This window comes from Xenopus laevis, chromosome 1L (genome assembly GCF_017654675.1).
Source record: "Xenopus laevis strain J_2021 chromosome 1L, Xenopus_laevis_v10.1, whole genome shotgun sequence".
Classification (NCBI taxonomy): Eukaryota; Metazoa; Chordata; class Amphibia; order Anura; family Pipidae; genus Xenopus; species Xenopus laevis.
Window position 1 is genome coordinate 111,966,357 of NC_054371.1, and position 20,194 is coordinate 111,986,550.

Consider the following 20,194-nt stretch of genomic DNA (forward strand, 5'->3'; position numbering starts at 1 on the left):
GCTGAAAGAAGGAAGCCAGATACAGAAAGACGTGTACGCAATAGAAGGAAAGAAATTTCTCAGAACAGCATTACTTTGAGGGTTTACTAGTGTATTCATATAGACCTTTGTGATAAAGCTTACTTAGTTTTAACTTTTCCTTTGAAGGTTCACTGTGTACTGGACTAACATAGCTCTCACTTATTCCACGCTAAAGTAGCTAGGATAAGGATTCTACTTACTGAATATTTACATTTATGGAAACTAAATTACTATCTTATTTATCCGCTTTGTAAATACCGCAAAGTCATTGGGCAAGTGATATTATACGGATGTGAGGGGTCTTTTAGTGATTAGAAGGTAATTCACAGATACAAATACACCATTTTTTGTGGAAGACAAGAGCTTCTAAGTAGGATCATAACAGAGAGAACTCTCATTTCTGTTTGAGGACTGCCGGTCGATATCAGAGGTTATCGATAGTCATAGCAGTCCTGTTTGACAACCTTGCTGTTTCCTTCCACTAAAAGGGGGTGGTTCAAACTTTTAGTATGTTATGGAATGGCCAGTTCTAAACAACTTTTCAATTAGTCTTCCATTTTTTTTAAAAAAAAGTTAAAATTTTTTTGCTGCATTCTTCTGACTTTTTCCTGCTTTCAAATTGGGGTTACTGACCCCATCTAAAAAACACACTGTAAGGCTACACAATTATTGTTATTGCTACGTTTTATTACTCTTCTTTATATTCAGGTCCTCTCCTATTCATATTCCAGTCTCTTATTCAAATCAATGCATGGTTACTAGGGTAATTTGGACCCTAGAAACAAGATTGCTGAATTTGCAAACTGGAGAGCTGCTGAATAAAAAGCTAAATAACCACACAATAAAAATGAAGACCAATTGAAGCTCTCTCTCTACATCATAATAAAAGTGAACTCAAAGGTTAACAATGAAACCCTACCCATACGCGGAGTTCAAATAAGCCATCTTACGTCTGTTTTCTGACAGCTGCCAATCTGGATCTTGCGGGAGCATGCACAGTAGAAGCTGATTCAGGACGTAGATTTAACTGTGCATGCTCCTTCAAGATCTAGATCTTCAAGCTCAAACAGGGGAAGATGGCCCTTTTGAACTCCACTGCATAACTCTGCAGATTTAGTGCAGAGAGGCAGACTTCTTAAAATAAAGGCTGCTGCCAGGGAGCTGGAGGGGGGCAGTGGAGAGAGGTGTAGGGTTTAGTTCTCCTTTAAACACTGGCAGAGGTAATTTTTCAAACCTGCCTGACAACCATCAGACATCCCTGGAACAGATACCATATAGGATGGTCTGGCCAACATGCTCATAGCAAAAATCACACAAAGCTGATCTTATCTTGTACAAAAAATGATAAATTATGACACACATATACACACAACATGTTCACCATTCAGATGGCAGTAAAAGGATACGGACAGTCAATTACAGATCATAAAAAAGTTTATTGATATTAACAAGGGGGTTTGCGAGATTCAAACATTTCAACTGCTTTAGATAAATATTTGACTGGATTTGCAAATGCCTAATCCAAGAGGGTTATTCGACAGCCTTTTTGACCTCAGGCCTTTTTAAAAAGGTATCACGGCTGTATACCATCTTCCTTTTGAAACATTCATTATTATTAGTATGAAATTTAAGCAAGATTTCATTTTTCCAACACGTTTTCTGTACAGACCCCTCTAAAAAAGTTAAAAACACAGGCAAGTTTTGAAAGATTCACTAAAAACAAAAACAGGAATTCGGTAATTCAAGAGAAATTTCAGTGTTCAAATTTCCATCGGAAAAAGAAAGTCCGCTGAAGATTTACAAATGTGATTGCAGAAAGTATGGGAGAAAAAAGAAAAGGGGAACAACTTTTTCTTTTCTTTTTTTTTTTTACAAAGAGCATACTCAAGTATCAAAATAATTACTAAATAAAGGAATTTACTGGGATGTTCTTTACAAACGTTACTTTAGCGAAGATAAAGGAAAAAAAATAGATTAAATTGGATTCTATTATACAAACTGCCAAGCACCTTTAGATTCCGTATTGAAAGCACTCTCGCAAAGCCAGGGATCAGCTGCTTTCTGTTGCCCTAAGTGGGTTATTAAGGCAGTTCAGCACCACATGTCCATTGGATCAACATTGCATTTGGAATGCTGAAAGTATCTGTGAGCCGATTGGGGCAATTCCTACACTGAATGGTCTATGAGAAGTTCTACGCTGAAGTGTCAGTTGGGTGCAGATACAAAGTTAGAATTAGACAGGACTTCTTGTTCTTATAAGAAGAGATTTGGAAAGGAACCGCTGGTAAAGAACAAATGACTTCTGAACGGATACAGCTAAAGCTTATGAGCAATAATAGTGTGGAGCAGTGCTTTGCCTTGTTCTAGATACTATTTAAAGCCCAGTCTGAGTTTATTAGGGTGCTATTGGGGGCTGAACTAGCCCGATTTATATATATATATATATATAACATTATTTTTTTCTTTAAATCCAGTTGGATTAAAGGTTAGTACTGTTTACGAACTAGAAATATCTGTATGATGCATTTTGGCAATTTATGGCCCAGTGAAAAAGACCTTCCCTTTAATTGGATTATGGCTTGCAGCTGCCACAATGTCACTGCAGCATTTACAAGCACTCCTATATAAAATAGTCATACCAATGCCATTATATTTAGATTATCATTTTTCCCCTAAGGACTTGTTTGATAAACGCTAGATATAATTAGGAGCTGAAAAATGCATTTTCATTTTTCCTACATGGCTTGGTTTGTGGTTTTAGCACAGTGATACAATTGTGATCTCTTGATCTTGATAGGTGGTGCCAAATTGATTACCAATGCCTTATATAGAAATCATCTTAAAATGCTCCTCTAATAACTTTCCATGAGATTTTGCTTGGAAATGTCCCAAATCAGGCAATGGAGGAGGGGGTGATCTTGGGTAATGTAGTACCAGCACCTAAGCCCAAAATCATCACCTGTGTCTTTGCCCTTTAGCTGCGAGACATGTCCAGATTTGGCTGGCCAATTTTGACTATACCTTTACTCCAACCATAACTAACTAGGCATGTATGGCAGCAAGGGGGTCAGTTTCAAGTGACCATCATGTGACTCAATTGCATCTTAGATGAAACCCAAAGCCCCTCTCAATTTACTGTAATGCTGGCCATAAATAGTGTCCAGGGCCAGTGGATTGTAAGCGCTCATGAGCAGGGCCCTCATAACATTTATATTCTGTTATTATTATTCATATTTATTGTAAGGCTCCTGTTTTAAAGCACTGTTTAGCTTGCTAGTGCTACATAAATATATGATTATGATGATTTAGGGTTGCCCATTTAGTCATGGCTTCACTAGCAAACTGGTCACAAGCTTTCTTTATATCCACTCCCACAGGTCTCCTCTACTGATCCCACTATAAATATCCAGTGCCACATGATAAGCAAAACCAAGCCAGAACAATAACTCTCCAGAAAAGGAACAACTCCTTAGGCTCCTACATAGCCTGTCCAAAGAGTGTTGATAAAGCTATGTCAGAATAGGTAATCTCTTGTAGTAACAACAATTCTACAAGAAAAACGAGGACACAATGGACCTTTAGCACCATCAGAATCCCTAACTGTTTCCAGAAGTAAAAATAATTTTAAGCTTAGGGCTTCTTCTATAGGGCTGAAGCAGGTGATGTCTTAGAGAGAGAAAGGATGACTCTATTTCAGGGGGAATACTGAATTGCTATGTTAAAAAACAGAACACGAGCATAAAGCTCTTGTTCCCAAGTTAGCTTTTGCTGCCATCAATAATTTGCTTTGCACCAGAGACCTGAACGACATTCTTCAAGCAGAAACTAGATCTAATGGCTACTACTGCTTGATGTTTCTATGTATGGATTTCAGGTTTTCTTGGAACCTGTAATGTTGGAGGGGATGGATTTCTATGCACAAAGTATATATAGATATGTGTTTGTGAGATTTCTTATATACATATAAATATATGTACCTATACACAAATATCCTATACACGCACAAGTGCACCAGCTACACACATACATATGCTTGTGTGTATTACACAGATTAAATTATATATTAAAAGGAATCAAGTAGCTAAAAGAGGTGTAAGAAATCAGACGGTAAAGTTTAACGCAAGTGTGCTGGGTGAGGGCCACATATTAATGAACTAAAACTATGTCCCAGTTTAAATGTTATCACTGTGCCTTAATAACCTGCCACAAAATTCTATGGCAGAACCATACCTGCTGTTCCAGAAAGACACACACAATTAATTAGCTGCCATTTCATCTCATGAAAAACAAGATAAACTAAAAAAAACACAGAAAAAAAAAAGAAGAAGAGGAGGAGAGGTCAATTCCCGAGCGAACAGAAAATCTGTCAGTCTCATAACAACAAAACAAAATGTACTTTGGTTATTATAGGGTCAGGAGTCATTAATAAATTAAGCACATATATTCTTGACACAATGGATCCAGGGTCCCAGTGTGTACTGTTTAAAGAGCACCGCAACATAACAGCACCAGTTTAGCGAGGCACAATCTTGTATGCGTAGCACCAGTTGAATCTGCTTTGAGTGGTGACAGGACCCCAAATCCTGCCCGATCACCCATATAAACCCAAAATCCATATACTGTCTTCACTTTTCTGCTCGTCCGTAGAGCTGCGTCCTCCATTTAAGGAAAAAATATATATATATTCCCACAAAAAAATGAAAGAAAAGAACAAGTGAACAAAGAACTTTTATAAATAAAAAAATAATTATGAGATTTCCCCAATCGCCGCTCTTTTTTTTTTTTTTTTTTTTTAAATTCACAGTGGAACCTTGGTGAGTCTTTTCGCGGCAGAGACAGATACAAAGATTGTAGGTTTAACCAGTGGTCGCTACGATGGCGGGTTTGGGAGGAGTAATTCCTTCCCATCCCCAAAAATTGTGTTGAGCACCATATGGTCAAAAGGTGATGAAAATTGAAAAAGACCAAATTTAGCAGGGCTGCCTTTGCATAGGTGATTTGAAGTGAGGTAGATATTTCAAATACCTGTGGATGAGAAGTAAAAAAAAAAAAAAAATCTTTATAAAGAGGAAAACTGAGAACATTCAACCTTTTCAATTCATTTTTATTAAACACCACAACATAGCTACACAGCAAACATTTGCATAGAATCCACAGCATCTCAGAATTTTTAAAGGAATGTCCCTTTAACCTAGATATGTTTAAGATAAACATGGAGGTAGCAAGCAAATATGGAGCTAAAGGGATACTGGCATGATTTTAATAGTTTGCTTTTAATGCGCTAGGGGGGCCTATTAATCATTTGACAGAAAAAGAGCCCATGAGTAAGTGACCCAACAGGCACGAAACAGGTTAGGTCATTTTTTTTGCCCTAATAAATTACTTTGTACTTTTAATATACTTTTGCTTTTTTGAATTTATGGGAAAAAAACCACTATACTTACTATATACTATATTTTGCAACGTGGCCTATTAAAAGAAAAACATCACCAGCGATGTTGCCCATTGCAACCAATCAGATCTTTGCTTTTGTTTTCTAACTTGTAGCTGCTAAACAAAAGGCTAATAATTCAAAAATCACCAATAAAAAATGAAGACCAATTGCAAATTGTCTCAGAATAGCCCTGTCTATGTCCCACATGGAGGCCTAATTGTTAACAGTCTCATTTTAGTGGTTTTAACTCAATTTCTCGAAAAACCCACGAATGTCATGAAATTTATTAAAAATTCCAAACTGGAAAAGTAGCAGAAAACTTTTCAACATGTCGCACAATAACTACGACTTTTTCATATTGTCGCACAAAAGCAGGCATCAAGACCCGAATACCTCTAAAACCACAAATCAAAGAAAGATCTTCTTAGTTGTAAAAAGGACATTTTCAAGGTTTTAGCTGGAGCATTTTCGGATTCAGAATTGTCTGTTTTGTCTCAACAAATTCCGGAAAAATTACACTTTTTTCCCCCCCTCGACTTTTTCTGATTTTTGAAGTCACAAAGTCCAACCGAAAAAATGCAGTTTAATAAATCTGCCCACTAAAAGTTAATTTAATGGTGAACAACCCCTTTAAGCATGTTTGGAAGTAGCTGCAGCATTTACCAGAATATCCAGCTTGCCAGTCCAGGCCTGTTTCCATTTACAGATATGCCTTGCACTACTGGACAGAATGATAAACAGGTAAATAAAGTGGTGGTTCACCTTAAAGTTAACGGATATTCTGCACTGACAGCAACCCCTATTTTAAAGGACTTGCATAACTAGTCCTTTTCAAGATGGAGGAAAGCTCAAATATACATGACAGTAAAGTTGCAAATAGATTTGTACTGGCAAAAAGGGCCATGAAAGAACAAGTGGTGTTGGGACCCATCACTCACCTCCTACAGTACCTCCAGGAACTGTGAAACCAGACATGCTGTGAGAGTTAGACAATCGTCCAGCTGGTCCAGTCACATGTACAGGGATGGAACTGAAGATGGACTGCAGAACTGAATTGCTAGCAACAGAGTTAAGTCCACCTTGCAAAGCAAGCTGAGAGCCAGCTGCTAAGCTGCTCAAAAAGTGATGGTGTGGGTGTAGAGGATTTGGGCCAGGTCCCTTGCCATTCAAGAGAGCGCCGGCGCCTTGTGTCATGAATAAGGCGCCCCCATCCCTTTCACGGCTTCGGGGGACTTTACTGCTGGAACGGTCCAATTTTGCTGCAGACCCCCGGTCTTCCCTTTTGCTACCTTCAGAAGAAATCTTTTTACTTAAGAAAAGGTTGCACTCTCCTTTGCCCCCTTCTACCCAGGGATGGTCACCGAGGCCATTTGCAGAACCAGGACTCAAACCGCCTGATCCTCTGCGGCCTCCCTCTCCAGAGGAATAATGTGTGTTCTGTCGGAGAGGTGAGGAAGGACTGTCAGAGGCACGACTGGGAGTTGCATCAGAAATTGGGGAGAATGTTGCTTTCCACTTTCCTACACTCTCACAGGAAGACTTCTTGCTAGAGTATGGGACACCTAAAGTAGGTGAAGATTCAGGGTCAAAAAAATAAACAAGATAGTTGTGAGGTACAGGAAGACAAGGTTCACACACAGAGCAGAATTAATGAATAATATGCACAAATATACCTCTTTCCCCTTCACTTCTCTGGGGGGAGTCTTTGCTTTCAAAGCACATGCTGGAATTTTTTCGCTGTGTTCTGTACAAAACATATAAAAATAAAATTTTCGCTACGGATGAAATTCCAGTTTTTATTTTGCTGACAGAATATTTATAAAGGTTGACAAACAACACATGCTCACCAAATTAATATAATTTAGGATTGGTAATCGGATCATAGTTTTAAATGTTAAATAGCATGAATCTGTAGGCAGCAAAGACAAGCAACACAGAATTCCTTGGGGGGGGATGGAGGAAGCCATGGGGATTGTTAGGCAGAGCACTTTGGTTGCCAATGCTCTGGATGAAAGAGACTTTTTAACAAATTCTGCAGTTTGGACCACCATACGTTAAAGATATAAAAACATGTAACACATATAAATGGCTGAAGAAGCTTAAGTATAATTTATGCCTATTAATTTGTCCAGACTGATGGAATCTCTACACCATTTCCTTAATTATTATTTAGCAGGGGACACATGCTGGTGTAATCTCAGTAAGCACTACACATTTTTAAAATTGTGGTAAAACGTAATGCAGTTTAATGTACAACTTTGAGAATAAGTACAGAGGGATTGTTAAGGCATCAAACACAAGTTACCATGTAACAGTTCTGTTTCCAGAGATATAGAATATACATATACACATGCACATATCTTCAGAGAAACAGAGTATGGAGTTCCTCTGTAGATGGAGGTTACTGATTACTGATTGTTTACAGACTGCACAAAGCCTTAATGTTTTCATTAAATCAGAGTGCATACAATAAAGGAATTTCTGATACATTCCCATATTTAGCACCATAAAATTCAAACTGCTAAGCCATGACATTTAACATAACTGCAAAATATCACAAACAATCTAATGAGAAAGATCCTATACACACCTTGCACTCTGGGTGTCATCCTCGGACTCTGCCTCATCCTCTGTTGTTAAGGGTGAGTAGTGGACACCATTAGATACAGGAAGGGGTTTTTCTTTCTTTAAAACTGGGGGCAAATCATGATCCTGATAGGAAGCAGGGGAACTCTTTATAGAGGCTTCTGGTGAAGAGATTGCAGTAATCTCCAAGGGCTGGTTAATGTTACTCACCTAATAAAAGCATAAACACAAATGAAAAATACAAGAAAGTACTTCTTTATCCCAACCAAAAAATTAAGGTTATTGTAAAATCAATGACTTACCATTGAGTTGATATTCAATGGAGATCCTGAAGTATAACTGCTCAGACCAAGGGATGTGGGAAGAGATCTGCGTTTAGGTGATATTGCTGAATTGTGACTGCCATTAGAAGATCTTTTTCGCCTACTGCTTCTCCTTTTGGAATCCTGCCCTGTGCCACACTCCATGCGGATTGTGGCAGTTAAAGGGCTGTGTTTGTTTGATGGTGACCTGCCATTGGAGCTTCCACTGGTAATGGTGAAGATAATCCGTCGCTTGGCTTCCATTTCAGCATCACTTGTGTCAATATCCCCTTCACCAGAACCTTTACTTGGATCTGGAAATGTGCATGGACTAGCAGATGTGGAATGTTGGGCAGGGGAGCGCTGAGAGATCAGGTGACTGTAGGAAGGGGTGGAGCTCCGCGATCCTCCTGAATTAGACAATGTGCCAGAATTTGAAGAGTCGTCCATTCCGTCCGTCTCTGACCCATGGCTATTCAAAACTGGCCCATTTATAGAAGATGACATGGTTGGATAGAAGAAACCTGGAGAACAAAATAAAAAGAGAAAGAGAAACAAGTCACATCCTGATTAGGATCCAATTAACAACAAAATGTTTAACACACATTACACAGTCACCAATATACCATGCCATTGAGACATATTGAAATGACACTTTAAATTAGAGCTTCCTTCAACATTAACCAAAAATGGTGGCTTATTGCAAAGAAATAGCTACACATATTCATTCTAAAGGCCTCTCTGCGCCAATTCTCAATATGCCCCCTACTTAAGGACTTGACAGTGTAAAAGAGTCACACATTATAGTAATTGATTTCCCATTTGGGAGAAACATTTAGTTGTAGAGTTTTCAATTTTGAGCTTTCTTAATGTGTTAGTCCAACATGCTTGCTGTCTCTTTAAGGTAAACTATAATCAAGGTATTATATATGTGGCCTGAAGGTTACTTCAGGATGACACAGTAAAAACAACAGGCACAGAAAAGAAGTGAAGCACATTATTTCTCCTTCTGGAAATTGGGAAGCTACCTTCAATCACATTTTTGCCATAATGAAAGTTAAAATTCATATTCTTTCACAAAGTAAGAATACTAAATCGAAGAACAATTATGAATAAACATTAAGTTAAGAAAGGTGCAGGGAGTTAGGGGCATTACCTGAGGTAGCCAATGGTTTTGAAACAGCTGCATAACTGAGGCTATTAGTAGCACCAAATTGATTCTCTGAGAATGAACCATCTCTGCTATGACTTCCAGGACTGGGGGTGTTCCTCTGAATAAAGAAAAAATAAGATCAAGTTAAACAAGGATTTGTTTTCCTTAAAAACAAAAAAAAAAACATGATATAGAACATAAAAGGGTGTTATTTATCAAAGGTGGAGATTGTGTTTTTTTTCTCTGCCTTGAATAAACTCACAACTCAAATGTTTGCTTTTTTATGAAAAAAACCCAAAATGTAATAACTCGGTTGAATGGAATCAGGGTTAAAAAATAAGTGAATACTCAAATTGATTGAGTTTTCGGGGGGCCTTGAATACCTCAAATTGATCAAGTTATCGAGCTCAAACCACCAAAAAAAAAACAAAAAAAACGTGAAATCATGAAGGCTAAAAATATCTTCAAACAGTTCAAGGTACCTCTGCCATTGACATCTACGTGACCTCGACAGCTTTTAGCTGGAGTATTTAGCTGGAGTATTTTCGGATTCTGGCTTTTTGTAGCTTCGGGCAAGAATAGTGTTTTTCATTACCCTGAAAAATTCGACTTTTTACTGAAACTAACCTGGAAAAACTTGAATTTTTCGGGAAAAACTTAATACGACCATTAATAAATAACCCCAAAGCTATCCATTATACACATAAATAAATACTAGGAATGCACCTGAATTCACAATAAATTATTTTGCGGATTCAGTTGAGTCAGCCACCCCTGCAATCTTACAATCCTGCAAAAAGAGTCTTGGATTCACTAGACTCAAACCAAATAGTCCCTATCTCTCTTTCTTAAACAAGCACCTGGGCCCGCTTCATTCAATTGTTTAAAGTAAAAGAAAAAAACAAGAACCTCATGCCACCATGAGGAATACCTTCTGCTCACCAAGGTAAGGCCCATCTGGCAGGAATTACATAGGTGCAGAGGCTGTTAACTGAATCAAAGCAAAGGAATAGGGAGGGGGGGGGACAAGAGCAAAAAGCATTACATTTGAAAAATAAAACTTTACACCTTGAACTGGCGTTTGTAAATATTGAAAAAGTTTGAATATGGCCACCTGGCAATAGTGTCACTGGCAATAAAAGTAAAATAAAAAGTTAACTCCCCCCCAAAACAAGGACATTCATAACAAAAAAAAAAAAAAGAGAGAGAATTTAGAAGTATTCTTAGCAAGTCTAGTAGTATTAACATATAATATTGATCCAGTAAAGTGTGTTCGCATTGGAGCAGACATAATGGTTCCAGATGTGAACAGAAGAAAACGGCTACTGCTGAGGTAGGGACCGAAATCTGCCTGCTTATTTCAGCAGGCTGATTTCAGCCCCATGTGGCCCTAGCCTAAAAGGTATCAACAACATCTGAAAAAAGTAAAGAATGCAGAATACATTATTGACTCACGAAGTGTCTCTGAACTAATGTCGCATGGTCAAAAAGCTTGCTTTACATATACTTAGGTTTGTGTGTTTTGGCAGGGCTTAGAGTGGACTGCAGGAACCTAGACCTGCTTCATTCAGTTGTGTAAAGAAATAGAATAAATCAAGAATGTCATGCTGCCTCTCTGAATTACTGTGTACAAGGGCTGGTTGTTATTGTAAGGAGTGAGCAAGCTTCATTTAAAAAAAAAAAAAAAGAAGTACAAAACAATAAATGTTTTCACAAAAGTAACTGAACTGAAGGCACAAATGGCCTTCTCTTCCACTAAACTAGAATCTAACACAATACAATCAGTTTTTGTGACAGTTCTCCAACAAGGCATCACCAGCCCAGCAATTAAACTGAAATTTTAACAAGGTGCAGAAATAAGGATATTAAAAGTATTATTAGTAGTACTGTTAGTAGCAGCAATAGTAGAAGGATAATGTCAATGTGAACTAAAATCACCAGAACATTAATAATCTTCTACCATTATAAGCCTAAAAAAAAAAAAAAAAAAAGATATATTCCTTGTATTAACACTGTAACAGAAATTAATTTCAAGGTCACTGTAATTGTGAGATTTTGTTTTGTACCTTCTCCACACGGCTCGGCAGGATTACACTGGCCAGTGGAATACTGACTGGCAGCTTGTTAGGCTGGACTGTGCTCAGGGGAATACTAATAGGCAGACTGGTGATGGTTTCTGGATTAGAAGGAGAAGTCCGCTCCCGAAACATCTGAAACAAAAGCATCAAAAGATAAAGCAAAGGATATTATATTAAATCACTTTATATGATATGTGAAAAAAATACTTATACTTATAAAATGTAAAACAGAAAATATATTTTAAATCATTTTTGATGAAGGATTAATAAACTACTTTTTTCACAAAAAAAAAAAAAATTCATGTAACTTAAAACAAACTGACCCACCTTATCAGGTCCCCTCTCCCCTGGTGTTTGGATTAAATCAGGGGAAGAAGGGTACGATTCCTGAGGGCTAAACTGGACACCATTTGGAATACCAGGGCTTATGGACGGGAGGCCACTTTCTTTTGTAACATTACACCTATAACCCAGACCAAAACGCAGAGTGAATATAAAGATAAAACAGAATCAACATGCACTATATACTGTATATATTTATATATGTGTGAGGGTGAGTAATTCTTTGGGGAAAAAAGTGCTGTGGTCTTCATTTGATTCATTGAATAAATTGACGATGTTTAAGGTAGAAAAATAAAAATCAGAATACGGCAAAGGGACCGTTTATTCACACTCTTGTTTTGTATTCACGCTGTTGAACACCCAATGACATGTGCAGCCTCCAGTGCTACTTGCAAGAAAATAGGGTGTTGTCACTTCCTTTTAGTAAAACAAGCTTACTGGCATGTTTTACATACTTATAGCATTAACCTGAGCCAAAATGCCAGATAATACACAAGACAGGACCATATCAGAAAAATGGGACAACAGAAAACAAAACTAACCCTTACCTATGATTTATTTCAATGCTTCTACCATTAGACAAGGGTTCCTGGTTCAAATGCCGTCTCATTGCAATTTTGGCAGGGGAGTAGCGTGTGTAGTCTGGTTGGGTTGGACCAAATGTTTTCTCTCCTCTGTGCTTGAATGCATGGGTTTGGGTACTGGAAACAATGTCAGCATGGTCTGAGTGAGATGGCGTACTCTCCTTGGAGCAGGGCCTGCTTCCCCCTCGACAGGAATGGTACAGCTCGTAATGAGACGCATGACCATTCATGGACAGTTCAGGACTCAGACCATTTGTGTGAGAAGTTGGAGGAGGCATCATGCGCACTGAAGTTGGTTCAGCCTGGAAGTTGTTGCCAAAGCTACCTTTGGAGCGACTATGGCTAGGCGGAGGGTCTTCTGGCATGGTGGAAGACTTGAGCTGGAGAAGCTCTTGCTGTCTCTGAAACTTTTCTAATTCTACAATGCTGATCTGAATAAGTAAAAAGGAAAAATAAGGCATACAAAAAAACAAGCATGCAAACCAGGTTCATATTAGTATTTACAATATAATTTTAAAAGTAGTAGCAAAACTACAACTTTTTTTTTTTTTTTTAACATTGCCTTTTGGATGAATATTTCTATATAAGGCATGTTTAAGTTAATAAGTACACTACCTCAGTAGGACTAGGTAAAAAAATAAAACGTAGGGATACTAGCAATTTAATTTTTTGCTTCGTCACCAAGGGGCACATTTACTTAGGGTCGAATATCGAGGGTTAATTAACCCTCGATATTCGACTGTCGAAGTTAAATCCTTCGACTTCGAATATCGAAGGATTTACCGCAATTCGTTTGATCGAAGGAAAAATCGAACTATTAAATCCTTCGATCGAATGATTAAATCCTTCGAATTGAATCCGAAGGATTTTAATCCATCGATCGAAGGATTTTAATCCATCGATCGAACGATTTTCCTTCGATCAGAAATTGCCTAAAAAGCCTATGGGGACCTTCCCCATAGGCTAACATTGATGTTCGGTAGGTTTTAGGTGGCGAAGTAGGGGGTCAAACTTTTTTTTAAAGAGACAGTACTTCGACTATCGAATGGTCGAATAGTGGAACGATTTTTAGTTTGAATTGTTCGATTCAAAGTCGTAGTCGAAGTAGCCAAAAAAATGTTCGAAAGTCGAAGTATTTTTTCTTCTATTCATTCACTTGAGCTAAGTAAATGTGCCCCCAAATGTTAACCTGGTGAATTTCAGTATCTTACAGCTAGCTACTGACTAAATAAGAATAAAAATTCAAATTCATAATTTAATAATCAATCTCTTTGTAAAAGACATAAGGTTTTTGCTTAAACCAACGTATGTTAATTTTATTTACAGGAGAACAGAAGAAATTAGTTAAATGGTGCAGACTGCTAACAAACCGTTCCTCTACCAGAATGGCATTCAATCAGAGACTAAACTCCAGGCTCTCATAGCCTGCTTTAAAGATTTAATGTTAATGCAAATAACTGCATTAAAATTATGGATGCACCGAATCCAGAATTTGATTTGAGACTTAGCTGGGATTCAGCCCTTTTCAGTATGATTCTGATTTGACCAAAAAGGATTGAGCTGAATCCTTGTTCTCTTCCTATATTTCTGATGCTAACAAATCCTCTTCCCCCGTTCAGCTTAGTGTGGGGGTGCCTCAGTGTTCTGTACTTGGCCATCTACTGTTGTACACTCCCTCTTTTGGAGACCTTATACCTTCATTAGGCCTTAAATATCACCTGTATGCTGATGCCATCCAGATATATTTAGATACCCCTTCAGAAACCACTGACATCAGACCCAGATAGCAAACTGCATACTAGATATTTGCTCCTGGGTGAACCAACATCACCTCAAGGTCAACTTGGCTAAAACTGAGCTCATGGTCTTCCCACCCACACCAAGCCCACCTCTTCCTTTCAACTTTACTATTGATGTATGACCATTAACCCAGTTAATTTAGAACACTGCCTGGGGGTTAATCTTTGACTCTCTCTCCTTCTCTAATCATATTGATACTACTGCCCAAAACTGCTGCTTTTTCCTCCGCAATATTACCAAGATATGCCCCTTTCACTCTACTTGTATTTTAGATTGTAAGCCCTATGAGGCAGGGACCTGCTTCCTACGGTCTCTCTTATCAAATGGCACATGTGTACTTATATAAGCTCTGTGTACGTACATATTTATTGTATTTATGTGTAATGGTTGAAAGACAAACTGCGCAGACTAATCTCTGCATTTATGATGAGGTCCAAACACATTGTACTCACTTGCAGCTCCAAGCAGTGCTTCTGCTTTTCAGATATTTGATTCTTTAGGGCCAACTTCTCCTTCATCAGATTTTCCAAAGACAGTGTATTCCAGTCCAATTTCAGTTCTTCGCAACGTGCCTGCAGCTATTTGAAGGAGTTACACAAGGGAAAGAAGAAGGAGGATAATGTAAACTGAATTTTAAATGTTTTTTCACCCATCCAGAATAGATGCTAGTTGTAATTAAAACAAGTTTTTTCAGCTATTCATATATGCAACATGTTATCCAGTCATTTTAAAACTCTTACCAACTGCAAGCTGTGGTTTCTTAATGCTCCATTCTCCTCCTCTAACTGTCGGCTTTGCTCCTTTAACTGCTGGTTGTGAGCAAAAATCTCTTTCTGGGCTTGAATGAGGTCGCTGTAAGTGAGGGCCTTTACACCCAGCTGTGAAAATAATAATGTATCAAAGACAAACTGTACTGAATACAGCACAGTCATAATCTATACATATTTTTTTTTTTATTTCAATAGTAGATCATCTCAGCAATAGCTCTTTGTAGTAAACAGGGTATTACAGGCATCAGTTAGCAAGCAAATGAATGATTTTTTTTAACCCAAAGAAAAGCCTGTGTGTCAATAGTTTATTAGGAAGTACAATTGATGTACTGGGACTTTGCACATCCAAGCTGTATAGAAACAATTTATCTCTTTTCATGCAAATTTATTTCTTGATATGGTCTTAGGAGGTTTGTCAACTTCTATTTAAACATCCTTTTTACTTCCTGTATGAAGGTGAAATCTTTAGCACCTGTATCTGCTATCTGAGGCTAATAGTAACCAGGGCTGAGAGCTGGTTTTTCTACACCTGTGTTTTCTATGTAAATGGAGTAAAGTCCGTGCACACCCATCCCCTACTTTCAGTATCTGCACTGACAGGCACAGTGTTCGGCTTGTTTGCAAAACTATGCAAATTTGCACCAAAATTCAGTTTGAGTGTCTGCATACAGGCCAATGCTGTGCCTGTCAGAGCAGATACAGGAAGATGCAGATGGGAGCACATAAAACTTTAAAACTTTTTCTCAATTGCTGAACACAGTCCCAATGCCCACCAGTATACATGCACCACAATCAATGTGTCATTAAATGGATTTCATAAGCCTCAGAGAATACATACCTCATCCAGTTTCTGTTGAAACAGTTTCTTTATTTCTTCTTTCTGAGCTTGACAATGTGTGAGCAGCTGTTGGGCAGCACCAAGTAGGTGTGAATTCTTCTCCTAAGGTAAAGTATATAAAAAATAAAGACTAGCAAGATGTGTCATGTAAGAAACTGGGAAATTGTATAACAGAAGAAATGAAATTAACAACAATCCCTCTTTACAGAAGTTTGTTTGCAAGGGATTGATTTATTGCCTTCTCCCGTAAAACCTCCTCACCATAATATTTGTGGTGTGTTTACTTTGAGGTTGGACCTGGTTTGGTTTTGTGTGATTAAGCATAGTCATTCAAAGTTATAACTCACAAATTAGTCCAAGCTAACTAAGGGTATTACACAGATACAATAGTCAGTACTGATTGAATAGAGAAAAAAAAAAGGGACTGAAAAGGCAGAAAAATATGAAGATGTGAATACAGTCTGACTGTATAGAAGAATGGAAAAAACTGTTAGAGAATGAACTGAAACAGGGAGAAAGAAAAGTAATAAAAAGGACAAAGCTTAAAGAAGGGAACAATCCAAAATCCTCAAGAAAGATAAATGACAGACTCCAATTTAACATAACCGTTCAGCAAATAATTTCAAAACTATAAAAAATGAAGACCAATTAAAAAGTTTTTTTTAGAATAGGCAATGCTATAATATACCCCTTAAAGAACACTGGGAGAAATACAAGATGATATGCATATATATATGTGTGAAAAACAGTCATTTTACATTTGGTATGGAATAACAAAGCATTTCTGTACTATAAGCAACATGTAGCGGAGAATGGCACAGTACCTTGGCCCAGCTCTTAGGTATAAACCCTCACATTTGCCTTTAGGGGAAAGTATTATTACAAATGAGCTACTAAGATGGGGAGCAATTTGATATGGTGTTTAGGAAGATTAAAGAAAAGTTCGAAAGTTATGGTTTGGTTACACAGATAAACCAAAACCTATTACACACTGCTCTTAATAATAAATATGTATCTGTGCAAAAGTAAGACGGAGGAAAAAAATGTAATCATGATAAATTAAAGCTCCAACAGATAACCTATTTAAGTTTTTCTTCAGGAGACTAAATATATCCAGCAAAAATGATAAAGCTCTAAAAAGACCTGAAAGCTGCTCAAGTGATAGTCTGAAAAAGAGTTCAAATTATATCAATACCTTTTCCTGCTCCAGCAGTTGCTGCAGACCAGCCTTGTAATTGGGTGTTTTCATGTAAGACATAAGCTGTAAATACTGGATCCTAAATGAATCTAAAATAGATGAGAAAATTGATGTTAGCCTTAAAAACAGCCAATTATATTATATTTTTACACCTGTCTTTAAAAGGTAAAATTATTAAACTGTCAATCCCATTAAAACCAGAGAATAATGAAATGGAAAGTCAAAGGATGATTAAGCAAAAACCGATACTGCCGAAATGATACAGAGTTTGTTTTAACCTGATGGGAAGGAGAGTCGTTGCAAGGTGATAGAGGTCTGGGGTACAATGGGGCATTGCTGGTGATGGTTTGAAAAGGTGTCTTGGGTGTAATTAAGGAACCAGTAAGTGGATATCTAAGACAAGGTATTGACAACAGAACAAGCAAATGTAATGTATGGTAAAGTGTGGATTGGCTGTTCTAAAGAAAAAGCAGCAAGAGCTATATAATCAAGATCCTGTGATCCCTTCACCAAACCTTAGGATACCCTTCGGCTAAAGGCAGACAGAGCGCTGACTCCACTGCTCTCAGCCAGCTTATTTCTCCAGGCTAAGAGGAGCAGATTCACTCTATGCCCCATCTCCATTGATTTGAATAAGATATGCTTGCATGCAGCCGAGGCCAGCCCAAAAATGCGAAATCGGGCATTTTCAGGCCAATCTACACACTGCTGATCTGCGGATCTTATTCAAATCAATGGAGATGGGGTACAGGGCAGATCCTATTCTCTCAGCCTTAAAAAAAACCAAGGCTAAGAGCAACGCTCCATCTGCCCTTGACCTAAGGGTGATGGCAGAAGTTAAGATTAGTTGCATGTTACAAATCTGCTCTATCCCCAGTTATACGGATTGTTATGCAGAGTATCCTGCACAAGTATTTAAAGCTAGTTAAATACATGTAGGTCAAGAGTTATTTAATGGATTCACCAATTTAAAGACCTCACTATATTTATTTCAAAGAACAAGATATAAATCGTCAGGAATAATTTTCAAAGCAACAGCACAGTTGGAGCACATTTACTTAGCTCGAGTGAAGGAATAGAATTAAAAATACTTCGAAGTGTTTTTTTGGCTACTTCGAACACGACTTCGAATCAAACGATTCAAACTAAAAATCGTTCGACTATTCGACCATTCAATAGTCGAAGTACTATCTCTTTAAAAAAAAAAAACTTTGATCTCCTACTTCGCCACCTAAAACCTACCGAGCATCAATGTAAGCCTATGGGGAAGGTCCCCATAGGCTTTCTAGACAATTTCTGATCGAGAATAAGAGAAAGAGGGAGAAAGTCACGCTGTCAGAGAGTCTTTGCTCCGGCCTGGGGAAGAGAGGCTGACCACGAATACCCAAGATACTCTGATGTGGGGAGCAGTAGCTTAACGGTAGGTGACTGAAGGCAGAGGCCAGCACCTCCACTGCAGATAATTGCTGCTAAAAAGAGGCAGATTGTCAGATACAAGGGCACAGAGAAACTTCAAATAGAAGACAAACTGTGTACATAGTCCTGACTTATACCTGCATTTGTGACAGTTCTCAGTCTACAAAGTTGCAAACGTTGAAAACATGTCACTTAGTAGAAATGGGAAAAATTAGTCAGTAGTACAGACCAATAAAATCCCTTTTGGGAACTGTGCCCAAAGGTACAACATTTTAAAAAGTGACCTCGTCAAATGTTTCAGGGAAAAAACCCTTCCTTCAAGGGGGTTTCAATGCATGCCCCCAGTTGCAGCAGTGTAATTACCAGCAACTCTTCGCTCTTTAAGAGGAAGCCTATTTGGCGAAACGCGTCAGCGGTGACGAAGCTTGACTCAAAGAGGAAGCCTATTTGGCGAAACGCGTCAGCGGTGACGAAGCTTCACTCAAAGAGGAAGCCTATTTGGCGAAACGTGTCAGCGGTGACGAAGGCGGAAGGAATCAGGCACATGCGCAACGCAACCTGAGGAAAGCCACTGACATCACAACACACAGAGCGGAGTTGTCCGCACACAGGGGAAAAGTACTGTGGAGAGCTCACGATTATAGGAAGCGTCGGCTCTTATGAGAGGAACATTGTGCATTGGTTTTAAAAGCAAATTTAAAAGGAAACTTCTGAAAGTGCAATATAGTTTTATTAAAGTATTTGAAAATACACATGCAACTCTTATTGTTGTCCAAAGGGAAGGACCGGAGGAGCAATTGATAATTTTAATATGTGAATTTAATTCTGAACGTCTGTGAGTATAAACGACTTCCAGAAACGGGGTCTTAAGCCAGTGTGGGTACCCACCTATTGTCTAAGACAGTGATCCCCAACCAGTAGCTCGTGAGCATCATGTTGCTCTCCAACCCCTTGTATGTTGCTCCCAGTGACCTCAAAGCAGGAGCATATTTTTGAATTCCAGGCTTGGAGGCAAGTTTTGGTTGAACAAAAACCAGGTGCACTGCCAAACAGAGCCTCAATGTAGGTTGACAATCCACATAGGGGCTACCAAATGGCCAAACATAGCACTTATCTGGCACCCCAGGAATATTTTTCATGCTTGTGTTGCTCCCCAACTCATTTTACTTCAGAATAGTGCTCACGGGTTCAAAAGGTTGGGGATCCCTGGTCTAAGAGAACCTTTTTTCTTCATGTACCTGTTTAATCACACTTTAATTTGATGGTGTTTTAAGTGTACATGAGAATAATTTCACCTGCACTAATTTTAGGTTGGGATAATACACTGATAGTGTGTGAATGCCTTCACCTTGAGGCGCAATCTTATTCATGAACGCTACACTATATAATTCTTTTTTTTGTGTATGGTTTAGTTACAGTTGGGTTAGTAACCTTCATCTGTAATGTTTAGTTCCTCTGCCCCTTTCTGACTACGATCTTACCACTCACTTGTCAGTTATCCACCACATGTCCACCTTAACTTCTGTACATATTCCAGATGAAGATCTGTTACTTTTTAGCAGTCCTAGTAATATGCAGAACAGAAGAGAACCCAACCAACCCAAACTGAGAGCAATCTTCTAGGTGAATGATCTGATTCTCAAGGGGAAAACCTTATTTAGTATGGTTTCGG

General features: G+C 38.3%; 1 protein-coding gene across 2 annotated transcripts in view; it reads right to left on the reverse strand.

The window, feature by feature from the left end:
* Positions 1 to 1,437: 1,437 nt before the first annotated feature.
* dot1l.L (DOT1-like histone H3K79 methyltransferase L homeolog) overlaps positions 1,438 to 20,194 on the reverse strand; it is a 61,528-nt gene continuing 42,771 nt past the window's right edge. Inside the window, exons 16-28 of one of the 2 annotated variants that reach the window (XM_018255338.2) lie at positions 17,104 to 17,195; positions 15,909 to 16,010; positions 15,041 to 15,178; positions 14,753 to 14,878; positions 12,465 to 12,931; positions 11,902 to 12,037; positions 11,563 to 11,706; positions 9,500 to 9,614; positions 8,344 to 8,867; positions 8,046 to 8,251; positions 7,129 to 7,199; positions 6,394 to 7,017; positions 1,438 to 5,046 (exon numbers count right to left, since the gene is read on the reverse strand). In XM_018255338.2, coding sequence (XP_018110827.1) covers positions 5,039 to 5,046; positions 6,394 to 7,017; positions 7,129 to 7,199; positions 8,046 to 8,251; positions 8,344 to 8,867; positions 9,500 to 9,614; positions 11,563 to 11,706; positions 11,902 to 12,037; positions 12,465 to 12,931; positions 14,753 to 14,878; positions 15,041 to 15,178; positions 15,909 to 16,010; positions 17,104 to 17,195 — 2,753 coding nt within the window. In that variant the 3' untranslated portion in view covers positions 1,438 to 5,038. Of the gene's footprint in view, positions 5,047 to 6,393; positions 7,018 to 7,128; positions 7,200 to 8,045; positions 8,252 to 8,343; positions 8,868 to 9,499; positions 9,615 to 11,562; positions 11,707 to 11,901; positions 12,038 to 12,464; positions 12,932 to 14,752; positions 14,879 to 15,040; positions 15,179 to 15,908; positions 16,011 to 17,103; positions 17,196 to 20,194 lie in introns of those variants that run through there. The other variant, XM_041562086.1, reaches the window with a different exon arrangement.